This window comes from Salminus brasiliensis, chromosome 10 (assembly GCF_030463535.1).
Source record: "Salminus brasiliensis chromosome 10, fSalBra1.hap2, whole genome shotgun sequence".
NCBI lineage: Eukaryota > Metazoa > Chordata > Actinopteri > Characiformes > Bryconidae > Salminus > Salminus brasiliensis.
The window spans coordinates 40,663,103-40,681,074 of NC_132887.1; the positions used below are offsets into that span (position 1 = coordinate 40,663,103).

At 41.4% G+C, this 17,972-nt stretch overlaps 1 protein-coding gene across 3 annotated transcripts in view; it reads left to right on the forward strand.

Annotated features, from left to right (window-relative positions):
- Positions 1–17,972, forward strand: part of larp1b (La ribonucleoprotein 1B) — a 43,532-nt gene that overhangs the window by 13,469 nt on the left and 12,091 nt on the right. For 2 of the 3 annotated variants that reach the window (XM_072690126.1, XM_072690128.1), the window contains exons 2-9: positions 2,093–2,154; positions 6,897–6,956; positions 7,553–7,778; positions 9,647–9,769; positions 11,092–11,254; positions 16,449–16,593; positions 16,813–16,987; positions 17,242–17,507. In XM_072690126.1, coding sequence (XP_072546227.1) covers positions 2,093–2,154; positions 6,897–6,956; positions 7,553–7,778; positions 9,647–9,769; positions 11,092–11,254; positions 16,449–16,593; positions 16,813–16,987; positions 17,242–17,507 — 1,220 coding nt within the window. The remainder of the gene's footprint in view (positions 1–2,092; positions 2,155–6,896; positions 6,957–7,552; positions 7,779–9,646; positions 9,770–11,091; positions 11,255–16,448; positions 16,594–16,812; positions 16,988–17,241; positions 17,508–17,972) is intronic. The other variant, XM_072690127.1, reaches the window with a different exon arrangement.

A 17,972-nucleotide genomic window follows, 5' to 3' on the forward strand; every position in this document is an offset into this window, starting at 1 on the left:
TAATCTTAAGTACCTTAATGCGGAGTGTCGGGCAGTACTAAGCTTAAGTACCTTAATGCGGAGTGTCGGGCAGTACTAAGCTTAAGTACCTTAATGCGGAGTGTCGGGCAGTACTAATCTGAGTACCTTAATGCGGAGTGTCGGGCAGTACTAATCTGAGTACCTTAATGCGGAGTGTCGGGCAGTACTAAGCTTAAGTACCTTAATGCGGAGTGTCGGGCAGTACTAAGCTTAAGTACCTTAATGCGGAGTGTCGGGCAGTACTAAGCTTAAGTACCTTAATGCGGAGTGCCGGGCAGTACTAAGCTTAAGTACCTTAATGCGGAGTGTCGGGCAGTACTAAGCTTAAGTACCTTAATGCGGAGTGCCGGGCAGTACTAATCTGAGTACCTTAATGCGGAGTGCCGGGCAGTACTAATCTATTACGTTAAGTTCTCATGTTCCACTGTAAAATAGTTCCACACATATAAACATATAAATAGGATCATTTTAAACACGTCAGAATCTAATAACCGAACCAGGAATGGATCAGAAATGCTGTGGAATTCTCCTCAGTGTCGGCGGGTACAGTAGCGAGGGGGGCGTGGGGGCGGGGGTTTGGCGTAGGCCTAATGCTTTTGTTAAGTGTGTGAACAACACTGCAAATACCTCTGGGGCCCTCTTTCATTGTATGAATAGCCAGGATGGCTCTGTTCAGTCCACTTTCTGTGTACGCACCATTTTATATATATATATATATATATATACACCCAGCCCACTGTACTGCAACGTGTTGAGCAGGGTTAATGTTTGACCGGCGTGGAGGGCTGACCTTGCGCCACAGGTGCTGGAGTGCGGACACACGCTCCAGGTTTTATCTGCCAGCAGACGCGTGCTGATAATGACGTTTGTGTGGAAATAAGCAGAGTTCACTGTCAGCAGCACGCTGCAGGGAGGGGGCGGACAGGGTTTGAAGACGTGGCTGTTCGCGCTCTGTTGTCGCGCCATACAGTCGGGCGGCCTCCTGCGTTCAGCGCTGCACTGACCATCTTCCTGCGGGCAGTCGTGTGTGTGGGTGGGTTTGCGGGTTGTCGAGTCACTTTCAGGAATTCTAAAGTGTTATGGGGGCTGATCTTTTCTGTTCCTGACACTACAATAAATACACTACAGGTGTCCAAATACTTTTGTCCATCTAGTGTTTTTGTAGGTGAAGTTTTAATGACTAAGATTCTAAGTAGGAACAGGGTTGAAACGTTGGGCTTGGCGTATTTAGAGACGAGGGAGGATGATCTTACCTCTATTCAAACTGTGTGGTCAACGAGAAGCGACAGTGCTATAGGGTTGAGGGACTGAGGTTTTTTTTTTTTTTTTTTTTTTTTTTTACTGTACATAATTATATATATATATATATATTTATTTTAATGTTATATAATATGTATGCATGAATGTATGTGTGATATATAAAAATAAATAATATACACACAATATATGTATATATAATATATGTGTATATATAAAGTGCAGATTTTCTAATGAAATATGTTGTCAATCAATGGGGCCATGAGAAAATGCTTTAAAAAAGTTTCGTAAATTATATTTGCTTAAATAGAACCACTCTACGACTCTAGACTCTTTTTATTTACGTTCTGAGAACAATCTTTGCTGCTGCAGGCTTGGGAATAATGCATGCTAAAGGTGACTAGAGGGCGCCAGAGGGTGCTTTTCTAGAACACAGCGGTAAAAACAAAGGATCAGACCTGGTTCAGCGTTAATATAACTCCTCCATTAAAAGATGGGTTGGTTTTGGGACGTCCTTACTTATTGGCATCGGCAAATCATAGCTTAAACGGTATCGGAATTTGACAGATGTTATGAGATGATCTACGAAGTGCAGATGATGCTGGACACTGCACTGAAATGTCTAATAATAAATATTTAATACATGTTTCTCTGTAAAGCTGAGTAGTTTTTTCATTTCAAGACTTTTCTGAAATTTGATCTGCTTGTTTTTAGCTCTCGCACACCTCTCTCTCTCTCTCTCTCTCTCTCTCTCTCGGATGAGGAAAAAAACTAATGGTCACGTTCTCCTCCCCTGTTTGCCTTCTGTCCACAGAGTCCCAGAACCCTGCCAAAGTGGTGTGTGCCAGCAAGCCCAGATCCAGGAAGTCCAGTAAGGTGAGTGAGGGTGCTTTCACTGCAAAAAACAAACAAATAAACAAACAAAAACAAACCCCAAAACAAAACCGAGAAACCTCCGCAGTTCTGCTGGGCTGGCTGGCCTGGGAGGGGCGTGGTCATTAGGGTACACGCTCATAACGCAGCCTCATATTCCCGAAGCGCTCTCCGCTCTGACGGACGCCGGTGGAAGTAGTGTTGGGCTGTTCGGAACAGCTGGTGTTAAAAAGTGAAAAGCTTTCGAGTTATGAGGTTTTGCTGTGGCCGCAGTGATCAGCATGAACAGTCAGAGATGGTCGAAAGCTGTTCGTTTAAAAGTGTGGAGGGTTCAGGTATCCAGGTATGTTATCCAGGTGTCAATCACCTCAGTTATTATATCACGGATAGAAAGATTGGGGTTGGGGAGGTAGATGCAGGGATGGATTGATGGATGGATTGAACGATGGATTGATGGATGGATTGAACGGTGGATTGATGGTTGGATGGATTGAGTATTGGGTTTTAATATTTTCATATTTTGAGACTAAGAATTTCAAGAACATTCATCTCTATTTTCAGATTTATTTTTCTTCATCATTTCCACACCACAGTTGCTTTTAGCACTGCAATATTTTTATGATTCATATTTTTGTTGTATGGGATGTACTGAATACACAGTACAGTAGTTTTAAAAGGATTTTAATTCTGAATGTAGCTTAATAGTATAAGGTTCTCTCACAATGCAGCAGAACATCGTTCTAGATTTTGTTTAAATTCGATTTTGGATCATAATGTTATTAGATTTCCATTATTAAGATTCTACAGCTCTGTTCTTCAATCTTGACTCATTTCTACTTTTTGTTTAAACTTTTCCTCTTGTTGCTTATTTTATTTTATTTATATATATATATATATATATATATATATATATATATATATATATATATATATATATATATATTTATATAAAATGTCATATTTGTAATATATGTGGGTGTATAGTTTTGTTATTTGGGTTTAAAGTTTAAAACACTACTTTGAAACAGTGGTGTATTTTAAGAAAAGCTAGAAAATGTAAAGAATTTACAGTATGTGTAAAAGAGCTGTAAACAGCACTGCAGGTTTCCACATGCGTTCGAGCAGGAGTGTATTTACTGCTGTAAAACTCGTGGCAGGAAGTTTTTCTCTAAAATCTGTAGGTAAATGGTTTTTAATTCAGTAGTTTTGTGTTAAATATTTTAATAAAGAATTCTCGCTTCTCTTTACAAAAAAAAAAGTTAAGTAGCTTAAAAAATGTAACATTTGTAAAAGAAGCAGTCGTTTGGTAGATTTAATAACATTAATATTCATTTTGTTAAGTGATGAACGTTATTTTGGTGGTGCTGTGCTTGTTTGTAGTTTGTCATGGTGGTGTTTGTTGCCTTGTACCAGGTGGGTGGAGGGTCTCCACCAGCAGTTATCTAGTCAGGGGTCAGCATCAGCCAATCGCAGGCCAGTTCTTTCACAGATGTTTGTGTGTGTGGGTGTGTTTGGGTCCACTGTCTTCTGTGTCCACTGTGTGGGTGGGTTTTTTTAGGGGAAATGTCAACAGCAGAGTTAAACTCTCACCCTGATGGTTGGTGATGTGCAAATTTGGGCAAATGCTAGAATTATAGTTCTAAAAATGTTCAAACCAAGCTGAAGATTAGGAGGCTAGCTGTCTAAGGCTGGTTTAAAACTTTTAAAGGTTTTATAACTGAACTGAAGTTCGTGCTTTAAGTTTTGATGCATCTTAAAATCATAAATTTTTATTTAATGCTTGCTGTGCTTTTTATATAAAAATATATATATATATTTAAAAATCATTTTAATTTAACTAAGTTTTATAAAATGTTTATTTAATTTTTGCACTTTAAAAAACACATACAATGAGTATACATGACTAGACCAACTGTTCTCAGTAGTAAAATATACAGAATAAAATATTATTAAAATTGAACAATCATAACAATTTACAATATACCAAGCTTTCTGAAAGTTTTTTAATTTAAAAATGTTATTTTGGACAAATTTATTTAATTCTAGATTATATTATTAATTGCTTAAGTCAGCAAATCTGACATTTAAGAATATATTATTTATTTTTGTAAAGCAATGAATACAGACCCTGGCATAGCTGATAATATCTGGTACACCAGGATTGGGCATGCGCTGATATGGGAGCTGTGGTCTATTATTGAGGTCTGATATTGTTCATGTCTGTGGACGGTGATACTACACATTTCTAAAAGTAAATAAACCTGTGAAAATTAGCCATTATTTATTCGAGCTCACTCAACCAATCACTGCTGCTTGTAACCACAGCCAACTCCTCTCTGTAATGGTGCTCCAAAAGGTTCCACCACTTTTGGTTTCATGAAGAACCGTGTTTATAAGACAGATGGGGGGGCCCTTTAAAATGGGCGACAGGATCATGTGTGCACCCCAGGCTCACTGAGGCTCATGGAGGCTCCGCCCCCCTCACAACTTACAGGACTTAAAGGATCTGCTGCTAGTGTTGGTGCCGGAGACCACAGCAGGACACCTTCAGAGGTCTTATGGAGTTTAGGCCTCGACCTGCTCAATATTAGGCAGGTGGTACTAATGTTGTGGCTGATGGGAGTAAATGAAGGCATCCTGATGCTTTTTTGTGCTGCTATAAGTGACGTTACTCAGAAATCCAATACCTGTGACCCAGTTATGCTCTGGTGTGGGTTCCTCTTGTAGCGTATAAGAACAGAATGAACTGAATGATCTCTTTTACCTACACACACACACACACACACACACACACACACACTTATCTGACTTCTCTGGTGTGTGAAGGCCTAATGGTCATGTCCCTGAATTTGACATTTAAGACTTTGCCACACACACACACACACACACACACACACACACATATAGTCCACAGTTACACACAGCTTGAGCAACTGCTGAAATATGTGACACTAACCTACACTGGAACGCCACAACTCGATATGCCACTCGGAATTCTGGGAATCTGCTTTGCACGGCGGTTCTCGAGGGAAAAGTGACGTTTCGTCCACCTGAGAAAACACCTGACGGATTAAAAAAAAAAAGGAAAAAAAGGGGGGCGGGGCGGGGTGACCGTCTCCAGGGTGACCGTTAGAGTGACATGGCCTATCCCATCTCTGTCGACCTTACAGAGAGAACAGATCCTGTAAATCAATCAAGCTGGAGATTCTATAAGTGTCCTGAAGAGGATTCCACCGGTCGAGTCCCTGTAATGGGAGCCCAGTGGGGTCAGCTTTCAGAGCGGGCTTCATCGCAGGGGGAGATTCATGGCAGTCATGAGGGCGTTAGTGTGTGTTTTCAGGTTGCTCTTTAGCTCCTGGAAGTCGAAGGCCGAAGGGAAGACTGTGGGCAGTATGTTCTGTTTAATTGTACCATAAACTTCGTACAGGTTAACATTTTCTAAACATGTCGAGGATTTATCATCACAGTGGAGTAGTTGATGCAGGACTGTACTCCGTATGAGACGTAGCTGAATAGTAGTTTTTAAGAATCTGACGCTGACATGATCTCCTGTATCGTCATGATCTATCTATAAATATATATATATACACACACACACACACACATGCAAAAGAATATTTAAAAATGTCAACTATTTTTTCTTAAAACCCCACATTTAGATGCTAAGACAGCATGTAAGCTTCTACTACTAGTTTGCTTCATTAGTCTTGTAGCTCCACTGTAAAACTAAAGACATAAACCTCACGTCAGACTTGTTTCAGCTAACTGACGTTTGAGGGAAGATGGGAAATTGTGTGAATTGTAATTATTGATTAACGTTTAATTACAAACTTTTCTAATTTCAGTTTTTGTCATTATTTCTATATATACACATATACTTACTTACATACATATACATATATATATATATATATATATATATAGATATATTTACACACACATACATACATACATACATACATACATATATATATATATATATATATATATATATATATATATATATGTGTGTGTGTGTGTGTGTGTGTGTGTGTAAATATATATATATATATATATATATATATATATATATATATATATATATATATATAGATATGGGCAGTGATGCAGGGCAGTGATGTTGCATCTGCGGCAGTTCACAAAATGAGCATCTTGACTGTTCATGCGTCGAAGGGGGGTGCGTGTGTTGGTCCCCTTCACTAGTGTCAGGGGGCATTGCGTGCGATGGGGAGGGGAGAGTATGTACTGGTTGGGTAATTGGCGGTCCAAATTCAGAAGAAAATGAGTGAAACATCTGATTAAAAAATAAAAATTACAAATACAAATCTGGAAGAAGTATACTACTACTAATAATAATAATTAGTAGTAATAATTAGTAATGGCGGTTGTCCAGTCGTATGCTTGGAGGAAAAAAAAATATGACGATTATTCGTTTACAGCTGATTGGTGTAAATATATTCCTGGAGCGTTGGGTCCTGAAATTAACCCAGCTGTGAAACCTTCACCCAGTTCTTTCTGCTTATTGGATAGAAAACGTAAAGGAACGTGAATGCTCAGTAAATAAATCAAAAAGTCAATTAATGATAAGTAATTTAATTTTAATTGTCTTTTTTTATATAATTGTTAAACACTAAATTTGCTAAATGTTGTCTTTTTATTTATTTATTTATTTTGTACTTTTTTCCCCTCCCCTGCCCTTCTTCACACTTTTACCCTTCTCTGCTTGCGGCTCCACCCCCGTCCAGTCGAGTGACTTCAGTGACATCACAAACTGGCCCACCCCTGGAGAAATAGCCAATAAGGAGGTAAGAAAGTCACATGGGGATATGAGCGCAAATATTAGGAAACTACAGCCTTCTAATTGTCTTAAAACTGATTATAATTATCAAACAGGAATGCCACGTTGAACACTGATATTACATTCCTGCAACCCCAACACACGCACATACACACACACACACACACACACACACACACACACACACACACACACCCTTGGAGCAGCTGATTTAGTTAGATTCCTTCTCGTTTCTGCTCGAGCACACAGGCCCTCACTCTCTGTGTGAAAAACGCAGTGGGTTAAACCCTCGTACTGAGAAACAGCTTTAGGCCGTGCTTCAGGAAAACTCCTGCCCACCTGGTTTTACCTGCTCAGGTGATGCTGTCAGGGTAGCGTGAGGTGTTCTCTGTAGCCGCGGGCAAGTCAGAGACACTTCTGACTGTTGAGGAGATCTCAGACTCGATTACCGCGGCCTTGCTGTGGAGCGTGTCTGGTTTCGACCTGTTTTAATAGAAGCTCTGATCTAAATAATAATGAGCGGTCCGGAACCGGAGTGATGCTGATTTGTGAATGTTATTGCCCCCCCCCCCCCCCCCTTCTCCATCTCCCCCAAACCCCCAGCAGCAGCAGAATGTGATCAACGTGCAGGGCCGGAAGCCGTCGACGGGACGAAGGGAAAGGAGAAGGGATCGTGGAGGAGAGAAGAGGGAGAAGGAGAGCGGCAGTGATGGAAGTGACAGTAAAGAGAACAGGGAGGCGCAGGAGGAGCCGCTGACGCACCTCCCCAACGAGGAGGGGAAGGAAACTGGCAAAGAGACGCAGAACAGCGCCTCTCGCAGGAGAGGAGGTCAGACACACACACACACACACACACACACACACACACACACACACACACATACATAGCCCATCATATGTTTCCTTCCTTTTTTTCATTTGGGGGGTTTGGTGAGAAACGCTCGGTTCTAGATAAGCTCCCCCAGTCAGAGCTGTGGTTCTACAGTGGAGGAGAAGGGAAGCAGACGTCTGAAGCTCTACTAAAAGCTCCTCACAGAAAGTTCTTCGCCTAATGGTGATGAAGACGCTGCCTGATGCCTGAGACACGGTTCTACCAGAGTTCTGAGAAGAGTTCGGCTCTAGAACCTGCTTTTAGAACCAGATCATTAAAATGGTGGAGGGATACATGCTGCAGGGTGTAGTGCGGCTACAGAAAGTAGTCCCTAAAGAGAACTGCATTAGTACAGATTCTCTATTCACTATTTTACCTTCTTCATCATCATCATCATCATTCCATATAACACAGGTGGGTTTGGATAGGAAATAAATTATGGGCTGTATCTGTGTTGTAGTCATGGCGACCGCCTGCTTCCATTCTCCACCACTGTAGAGTGGGTCAGTTTCTCTACAGTGAAGCTCAGATTCACACCGAACCCCCGACTTCGACTGAGCTCAACTCTCACTCTGAGTTAGGCAGAGTTTCCTATTTCCCCTTTAAAGCATTTCAAGCATCTAGACCTTCCTCAAACCCTCAACTTGAGGTTGATGTACTTTCCACAGCTGATTGGTGCTGAGCTGCTGAGCCATGTATCTGACACCATGTGATTCAGTAGCGCGGTTTCAGTGTGTTAATTATCATACGTGCAGATAAATGGTCTGCACTGATCAAAGGCCAAGTTGTGTTTAAAAATGAGCAGCTGGTTAAAAGGTATAATTAGATTCGGTGCTTCTCAGCCCTGACTCTGTACTTCCTTTGCTCTGCTTGCTTTAATGCTCTTCCTGTTCCAGCATGCCTGACTCAACTCATCAGCTTAATTGATGCGCTGTGCTAAAATGCGCAGTGCAGGGCTGATCCAGAGTGAGGACTGGTGAACACCGTCCCGGTGGCATTGTTTAAACGAACTGGAGTCAAGTCAGCACTTACTTTCTTTTTTTTTTTTTTTTTTTTTATAAATCCTTGGAGGAGCCCTGATAACAGTGATGATGATGATACTGCAGGAACATTAATACAGCAATAATAAAAAATGATGATCAGCTTTTTAACTTAAAGGCACTTTTCATGTTTTTCGTAGTAATCCTGGCTTTCCTCAGTGTTTTTTTTTTTTTTTTTTTTTTTAAATACACACATTAAAACACAGCCAATCAGAACAGACCAAATTTACATATCAGTCTTAAATGCCTAGCAACAACCTTTTAAAAAAAAAAAAGTAAATATATATTTTTGCATGCTGGGGTTGTTTTGTATAAATACATGCGTAAATAAAAAAAACTCAATAATCAGAAAAATGAACATGTAAAACTATCATAATATATTGTACATTATTGTGGCTAAGGATGTTGTGGAGATATAATATATTTTAAATTTTTTTACATAACTAAAAAATGTACACAATCACACCACATTTAATTAATGGAAACAAAAAAAAAATATGAATTACAAAAAAAACATGTAAAAATAAAGAATACTGTAGCTACGGATTTTGTGGTGTAAAAGTCTAAAAGCAGCCGTTTAATTCTGCAGTATTAAGAGAAGAATGTAAAATGTTCTTAATAATGTGTCGTTTAATGTAAAGGCCTTATAATGTAATATTTTTATGAAAAAATAAATGGCTGCGCTCTGGTTGGATTATTTGGGAGCGTTAATGAGGGAAGTGGTGTTCTCTAGTGTGTGTGTGTTGTGTGTAACTCCTCTCTCTGTCTGTGATGATGTGTGTTCAGGCTGGAGGAGAGAGCGGGAGTTCTTTGATGATGCGTCCAGCATCCGCAGCGAGGGCAGCAGCGTCCGCGGCAGCCTCAGGGGGCGGGGCAAAGGCCGCGGCAGGGGTAGAGGTCGTGGCAGAGGTAACAGGGCGGTCATAACGGTTTAATCTGGTCTTTAAAAGATACTTAATCAGGGCATATAGGACTTTATATATCAGCATAAACACAGTCAGTGAGAGTGTCTACCTGTAATTAACTCTATATAACATTAAAATAAACCCAACTAAACATAAAGTCAGTGGTCAGTGAGAGTGTCTATCTGTAATTAACTCTATATAACATTAGAATAAACTCAAATAAACCGAAAGCCGGTGGTCAGTGAGAGTGTCTACCTGTAATTAACTCTATATAACATTAGAATAAACTCAAATAAACAGAAAGTCAGTGGTCAGTGTGAGTGTCTACCTGTAATTAACTCTATATAACATTAAAATAAACCCAAATAAACATAGTCAGTGATCAGTGAGAGCGTCTACCTGTAATTAACTCTATAACATTAAAATAAACCCAAATAAACATAGTCAGTGATCAGTGAGAGCGTCTACCTGTAATTAACTCTATAACATTAAAATAAACCCAAATAAACATAGTCAGTGATCAGTGAGAGCGTCTACCTGTAATTAACTCTATAACATTAAAATAAACCCAAATAAACATAGTCAGTGATCAGTGAGAGCGTCTACCTGTAATTAACTCTATAACATTAAAATAAACCCAAATAAACATAGTCAGTGATCAGTGAGAGTGTCTACCTGTAATTAACTCTATAACATTAAAATAAACCCAAATAAACATAGTCAGTGATCAGTGAGAGTGTCTACCTGTAATTAACTCTATAACATTAAAATAAACCCAAATAAACCGAAAGCCGGTGGTCAGTGAGAGTGTCTACCTGTAATTAACTCTATATAACATTAAAATAAACCCAAATAAACATAAAGTCAGTGGTCAGTGAGAGTGTCTACCTGTAATTAACTCTATATAACATTAGAATGAACCCAAATAAACATAGTCAGTGGTCAGTGAGAGTGTCTACCTGTAATTAACTCTATATAACATTAGAATGAACACAAATAAACAGAAAGTCAGTGGTCAGTGAGAGCGTCTACCTGTAATTAACTCTATATAACATTAAAATAAACCCAAATAAACCGAAAGTCAGTGGTCAGTGAGTGTCTACCTGTAATTAACTCTATATAACATTAAAATAAACCCAAATAAACTGAAAGTCAGTGGTCAGTGAGTGTGTCTACCTGTAATTAACTCTATATAACATTAGAATAAACGCAAATAAACATGAAGTCAGTGGTCAGAATGTGGTGTTGGTCAGTTAGAGGAATATCCTGCATGTATAGTTATAGCAACTGATTCGCAGACCCTTCACCATCGTTCTTCTCTTTCAGGTCGCTATGACTACTCCCATAGTTACCGGGACTCCTACCTGGATAGTTCCGCCGTGCCCCAGGAGTACGGCACCAATATGATGTATTTCTATGACGACGGTAACCGGATACAGATGTACACCATTGAGGAGAGTCTGCTCAAAGAGTACATCAAGCGCCAGATGTGAGTAAACATCTGTCTTCTCTTTACTTGTGGTGCTCTATTTATATCCCGACACGTGGGTGAAGTGACTATTTCACCCCACTTCAAAAGTATCAGCGCTGCGGCGGCTGTGTTCGCTGTCTGAAGTTTGCTTCTTTAAGGCCGAAGTGGCTAACGAGCAATAGAAGCTTATGTACACCAATTAGCATGGCGCTAACTGCAGGCCTAAATCCTCACACACGCTCCTCAAACTGCAAACGGAAGACATTTGATTTATTTATATTGATTTTGCAGTGTTTAAGTGTGTACATTTGGCTCTAGACGTAGAAACATGTTTCACCTCTTTTAGAACCGATGTAAAGCTCCTCGTCGCATATAATGTGATAAAACCCCAAAAGCATGGTCACTTAAAGTAAAACAGCAGGTTTACAGGAGGAGGGAAAAACCTTCTCACCTTTCAATGGAAGCCAGTGTAAAAGGTTTTTATTCCAGGTCATTTTGGAGCGTTTCTATTGGTCCATTCATCATGAAACTTTAAAACAGAATAAAGAACATTTGGCAGATTCACATTATGGAGAAAAGTGAGAAAGGACGACGTGGAGATACAGGGTTTTTGTGTGACAGCAGTGATGTGCCACTGTGATGTGCAGAGCTGCTGGTTTAATGTAGTGGATTTTTATAGCACCTGTTCAGAGTATGATGTAATACAGGTTGTCACCAGAAGGTGGAGCTGTTGCTGTTACATCAGGGAGAGGAAATGCAGAGCATGGGATCAGGTGTGGGGGGTGCGCTAGTGAGTGAGTGAGAGTGTGTGTGTCCTAAATTTAGCATTTCTGCCTAAGGGGGAGTTGTAAATGATCTGTGGTGGGAAGTGATGGTCAGTCCTGTGTGTGTGTGTGTGTGTGTGTATGCGTTTGTGTATACATATTTTTGTGCATATGTGTACATGATGATGTGTAAATGAGGGACTGTGTGTGTGTGTTTGTGTGTTTGTGTGTGTGTTTGTGTGTTTGTGTGTTTGTGTGTGTGTGTGTGTGTGTGTGTGTGTGTGTGTGTGTACACTTGCTTCAGTAATGCTATTGAGCAAGCTCAGTCAGGCTTGCTGCACTGTGTGCTGAAGCACCACAGGGAACACACACACACACACACACACTGCTTCATTCCCCTGATCTATCAGCAGTCCTGTCAGTGGGCAGTGGGCAGTTCAGGCAGTGCTCAGTGTTAATGAGCTGATCCCAGATCTGTGTGTGTGGTTGGAGCTGCTCTTAAAGGGGCCGGTGTGCAGATAAGGGGGAAAAAGAGGGAAACACCAAAACACTCCCAGACACACAGTTGGAGCCAGTGAGAGAGAGGCAAAAGAGTGAGAGACCTGGAGAAATTGCATAACACACTCTTGTTTTTCTGAAGTCACGGTTTGGAAGAACAGCGCGTCCAATTTTCCCCGACCTCAAACATTTCCAGAATGAAACTCGGCTTGTTGGTTTTTAGTGCTCTGGAGGGGCGTGGAAATGGTGTGGAAAAGTGTGATCTTCTCCCAGCTCCGCCCACAAGTGTTAGAGCAGGCTTTACAGAACACTGGGAAAAATCCCATTCAGCCCTGAGCGACTGTAGCTCCGCCTCCTCAGTGTATATCACAACACCTACATTTAGAGCGTTATTAATTATTATTCACCCTAATGAGAGACTGTAGCTCCGCCTCCTCAGTGTATATCACAACACCTACATTTAGAGCGTTATTAATTATTATTCACCCTAATGAGAGACTGTAGCTCCGCCTCCTCAGTGTATATCACAACACCTACATTTAGAGCGTTATTAATTATTATTCACCCTAATGAGCAACTGTAGCTCCGCCTCCTCAGTGTATATCATAGTACCTACATTTAGAGCGTTATTAATATTCCCCCTAATAAGAGACTGTAGCTCCGCCTTCTCAGTGTATATCACAATACCTACATTTAGAGCGTTATTAATTATTATTCACCCTAATGAGCAACTGTAGCTCCGCCTCCTCAGTGTATATCTAAATACCTACATTTAGAGCGTTATTAATATTCCCCCTAATGAGAGACTGTAGCTCCGCCTTCTCAGTGTATATCACAACACCTACATTTAGAGCGTTATTAATTATTATTCACCCTAATGAGAGACTGTAGCTCCGCCTCCTCAGTGTATATCACAATACCTACATTTAGAGTGTTATTAATATTCCCCCTAATGAGAGACTGTAGGTATTGTGATCTACACTGAGGTGGCGCTACAGTCTCAGCGCTCCAGCATTGTTCTGTAAAGCGTATCAGCCTAGCAACAGTAGCTACAATAGAATGCATGGGGAGGACAATGCATTGTGGGATACTGAGAGAACACACACCGGGTCACATACCCATCCTGGCCTGCACAGCTCCTTCAGTAATGGTTCAGAGAAGCATGTAAGATAGCTGGGTGAGCTTGCCTGCCTTTCCCAAAGGTGTTGAAATGTTGGGTGGGGCTGTTCATGCTCCACCCCAGAAGGAACCCAGTCCTGTCTCTGAGCAGTGCAGCCCCCCCACCTGAAATACATGTTAGGTTATGTGTCCATGTGGGGGTCTCACTTTTATTAGCATGCAAAAGATTTGAATACCAAAGCGCTATGGTACGTGGGGTGGGGTCAGGGTTCGAGGGTCACGGTTCGCTGAGCACACAGTCGTATGGGTAAATAGGGTAAGTTTACAAGCGTACGCGTCACACCACAAACCGTTGGATTCGCAAGGCATTGTGGGACCTGTAGTGGCTTAAGAGTTTTGCTATGGTCAGTGTATTTTTATTGTTTCCTTTTTTTTTTATGCATTTGAGGCCAATCCAGGACTTTGGTGAACAGTTCCACCCCCTGGTCACACAGTATGCTTGTAGTCCCTAACCGGTCACACATTTACATTGACCGTTGCACAGACGGGAGAACTGTGAGAAACAGAGAAGTGTAAGCCACACCACGTCACCACAGAGCTCTGAAGACGACGCACAGCTGCTTCGGTCTTCTCTGAGTTTCTCATGCCGCCTCTTAGGAGGACCTGAATAAGGACCGGACCGGGCCGAACCAGGCCAGGCTGTTCTTCAAACAGACTGTCACATTCACACTGTTTTCACGAGGCTGTAGCTCACTGGCTTGTTGGGAACTACATAGTCCAGAGTCTCTACAGCTGGAAGTGAAGATCTGTGTGATATGGCACGGCACTGACTAGCCTCATATCTGTACAGACGTGTCTGTGTGTGTGTGTGTGTGTGTGTGTGTGTGTGTGTGTGTGTGTGTGTTTTTCCCTAAAACCTCTGGACCTGGGAGCGCTCTCTCAGAGAGTTCGATACATGTGGTCATATGTGAAAGCTGTTTTCGGGAGCGGCCCAGAGGCGTCTCATCTGCAAGAACGGCTCTGTGTCAGCAGGTGTTCCTGCACGGTGCAATGGCAGGACTCCAGAAAGTGCTGTTCCTACTCCTTCTACAAAAATGCACGCAGAAGCAAACGATCGATACTTCGAGCAGGATACTTCTGTATGGAAGCAAACCTGTGACTATGAGTCCCTCCTCCAAACGAGCCCAGAATCAGTCCTGGGTGTGGACTGTGTGCTTTCAGGACAAGTGTGAAAACGTCCTGAAGCTTGCTTATTTCATTTTACTCTTGAGCTACAAAGCCAGCACAGCATCTCACTTACCTCCAGTCCTCCAGGTGGTCCACGTTTTGGCTCTCAGCTGCCAACACACCTGCACCAGTGTTCTTAACTTGCTGTAGGTGTGCTGTGAGCTAGAAGACAGCAAAAACATGGAGCTTCTAGGAGGGGGGCCCTGATGACCACTGCTTTGGTCTATGTTTAGATAACAGTCTATTAGAGATTACTGAACAGCTCCACACGTTCTGAGGAGAGGGTGGGATGATTCAGGCGTTAGACTCGCAGCCTCAGACGCAAAACAGAAGCCAGCTTGTTCAGAAAGGAAGGCCGAACTACGTGCGGAGTGAGAGGGGAGAGTAGAGATGGGCAGTATGACACTGTTTTATCATATTGTGATGAATTATGTCATTGTCCTACACAATACACATTTCTGAATATATTATGAAGATCACTGGGGCTTAAAGAGCACTGATCAGCTGCTTGTGCATCAGGTTGGGAATGAAACCTCTGTCAAAATATCGTGATAATTATTGTGAACCGTGATTTAAGAGTTTTTTCTCTTTATTTACACACACACACACACACACACACACATATATATATATATATATATATATATATATATGTATTATTATTATTATTTTTTGGGGGGTAACAATTATGGTAATTGTTTTAAACACATATATATATTTGCCATTTTACCATATCATTTTAGCAAATTGCTCATATATATATATATATATATATATATATATATATATATATATATATATATATATATATATATATATATATGCGGTATAAAGGAATTAGAAAATGCATAATTCATATCCATAAAAAGGGAAATTTTCTCTGAGCTGAGTGAAAATGCGTGCCTGGTTTCAGCGGTATGGGTGGGACTGCAGGTTGTGTAATTACGGTACTTGAGTGGATACATGTGTGTGTAACAGTTCCACATGTCGCATCCAGCTCATTCCATGGCGGGCTGGTTGAGCAGGTCGTCTGTATGCTTTTATATGAAGCACAAGCTTCTCATTGCTTAACCACAACACGGCCTGGAGCAAAGAGAGAAAGTGAATTGTGGGGGTGGATGGGGCGTGGAGGGGGGGGGTTGATGCTTGAATGAATAAATCAGTAAAGCTATATGAGCAGGGCATGCAGCTGCACGATTCACGACTGGAATGGGGGAACCAGCAGAGTTACTGACTCTGACTGATTAAATTATTATTATTATTATTATTATTACTATGTTTCTCAAATCTGTCCATGTACAAGTACACAAAACTTTGAACTTTGAGGGTCTGACCTTGGCTTTCTACGCCGGGATATGCAAAGAGAGCCGTGTCCTTGTAATACATAAGAGCATAAGTGCTTTGACCATTTAGAAAAAATACTTAATAAATAAATCATAATAATAACTACATTGAAAAGTGCAGAAATGTGTTCCCTGTCTGTTCTCTATAGAGAATTGTTGCTTAGAATTAGTGTTCTGAGTTGTAGAGGATTTATTAAGAAATATAAATATTATATAAATATAGATTTTTAAAATAAATGTTTTGTTTTGCTTTCTCTCCAGCGAGTATTACTTCAGCTTGCACAACCTGGAGCGGGACTTTTTCTTACGGAGGAAGATGGACTCCCAGGGCTTCCTGCCCATCTCTCTGATCGCCGGCTTCCGCCGTGTCCAGGCCCTGACCACCGACATCAGCCTCATTATAGAGGTGACCTTTGAACTTGACCTCTACTGTCTGACTCTCAAATTCACTTTACAGACAGGTTTCAGATATATCCCGGAATTAAGATGATACAATAAATGAGCAAGTGTCCCAATACTTTTGTCCATATAGTGAATGTCTGATTATGTTGGGAGTAATCCTGTGTAGGAATAGAATATATAACAGAGTGATATTTAATATATTTGTGTGTGTGTGTGTCTATAGGCAGTTAAAGGCAGTGATGTGGTGGAATTAATGGATGAGAAGATCAGGAGAAAGGAGGATCCAGAGCATTGGCCCATCCCTGTACCCCCAGTGGACTCCCCCCGCACAGACTTCACCCAGCTCATAAACTGCCCTGAGTTCGTCCCGGGACAAACCTTCACCTGCCTGAACGCAGGTGCTCCTCTCTGCTGCGTTTGTTGAGCCCCAGCGCGTGTAGCTGCATTTCAGCAAACACTGCTTTTATTTTTAGCTTTATTGCAACAATTGATTTAGATTGGCTGTTCTGAGGTCACATGAGGTCCTGTTCGTTTGCATATAAATGTATACAATGGTTCTGGTAGCAGGTTTGGTGTATGTTTCTGCAGATAGATAGAGAGATAGATGGAGCTACAGTAGAGTGAAACTGACCCATTACTTCTGCCTTTTCAGTCTCAACATCCCCGACCAATAGCATCACAGTCGAGCCCACCCCTACCACCAACGGCCAATTGAACGACAGCTCCGATACCGAGGCCAAACCCCAGTCCGACAAGTCGCTCACAGCTGAGTCCAAAAGTGTGTCCAACACAGCTGAGCTGTCCAGCAATGCACCTGATGCAGGGACTCCACAGGGTCTGTCCAGCAGTCTGCCTGACCACGAGAGCCAGTGGATCCAGGTGGAAAAACGGCACAGGAACTCCTCCGGGAAAACCAAGGTAAAGGTGGACACACACACACACACACACACACACACACACACACACACAGTACAGCGGCACTAAGCAGACATGATCTTCATGATTAAACATCTGAGGTTTAAATAAGACAATCCACTAGAATCCCCTAGAACCATGTTCTGATCATCTGCTGATCATCTATTAATTCCATTTTATAAATGATGATTAAAGACGTTTCCTCAGCTCTGTGAGATTAGATTTCCTTCATCTCTCAGTGCTGATCACATGAAGATCAGACCTCCAGATGTTATGGGGTGTCCTCATTTCTTTACATGACTCTACTGGCGACATATCATTTACAGTATGTCACATGTCATCATTTGACCTGCAGTCCAAACCCACTCTTCTTCTGTCGGCCCACATTTCTCTGCTCGTAATTAGTCTCTGTCTTCATCTCTCATTTCCCTTTTCTCCTTTCGTTCCACTGTGTCCTTCTTCAGCCAA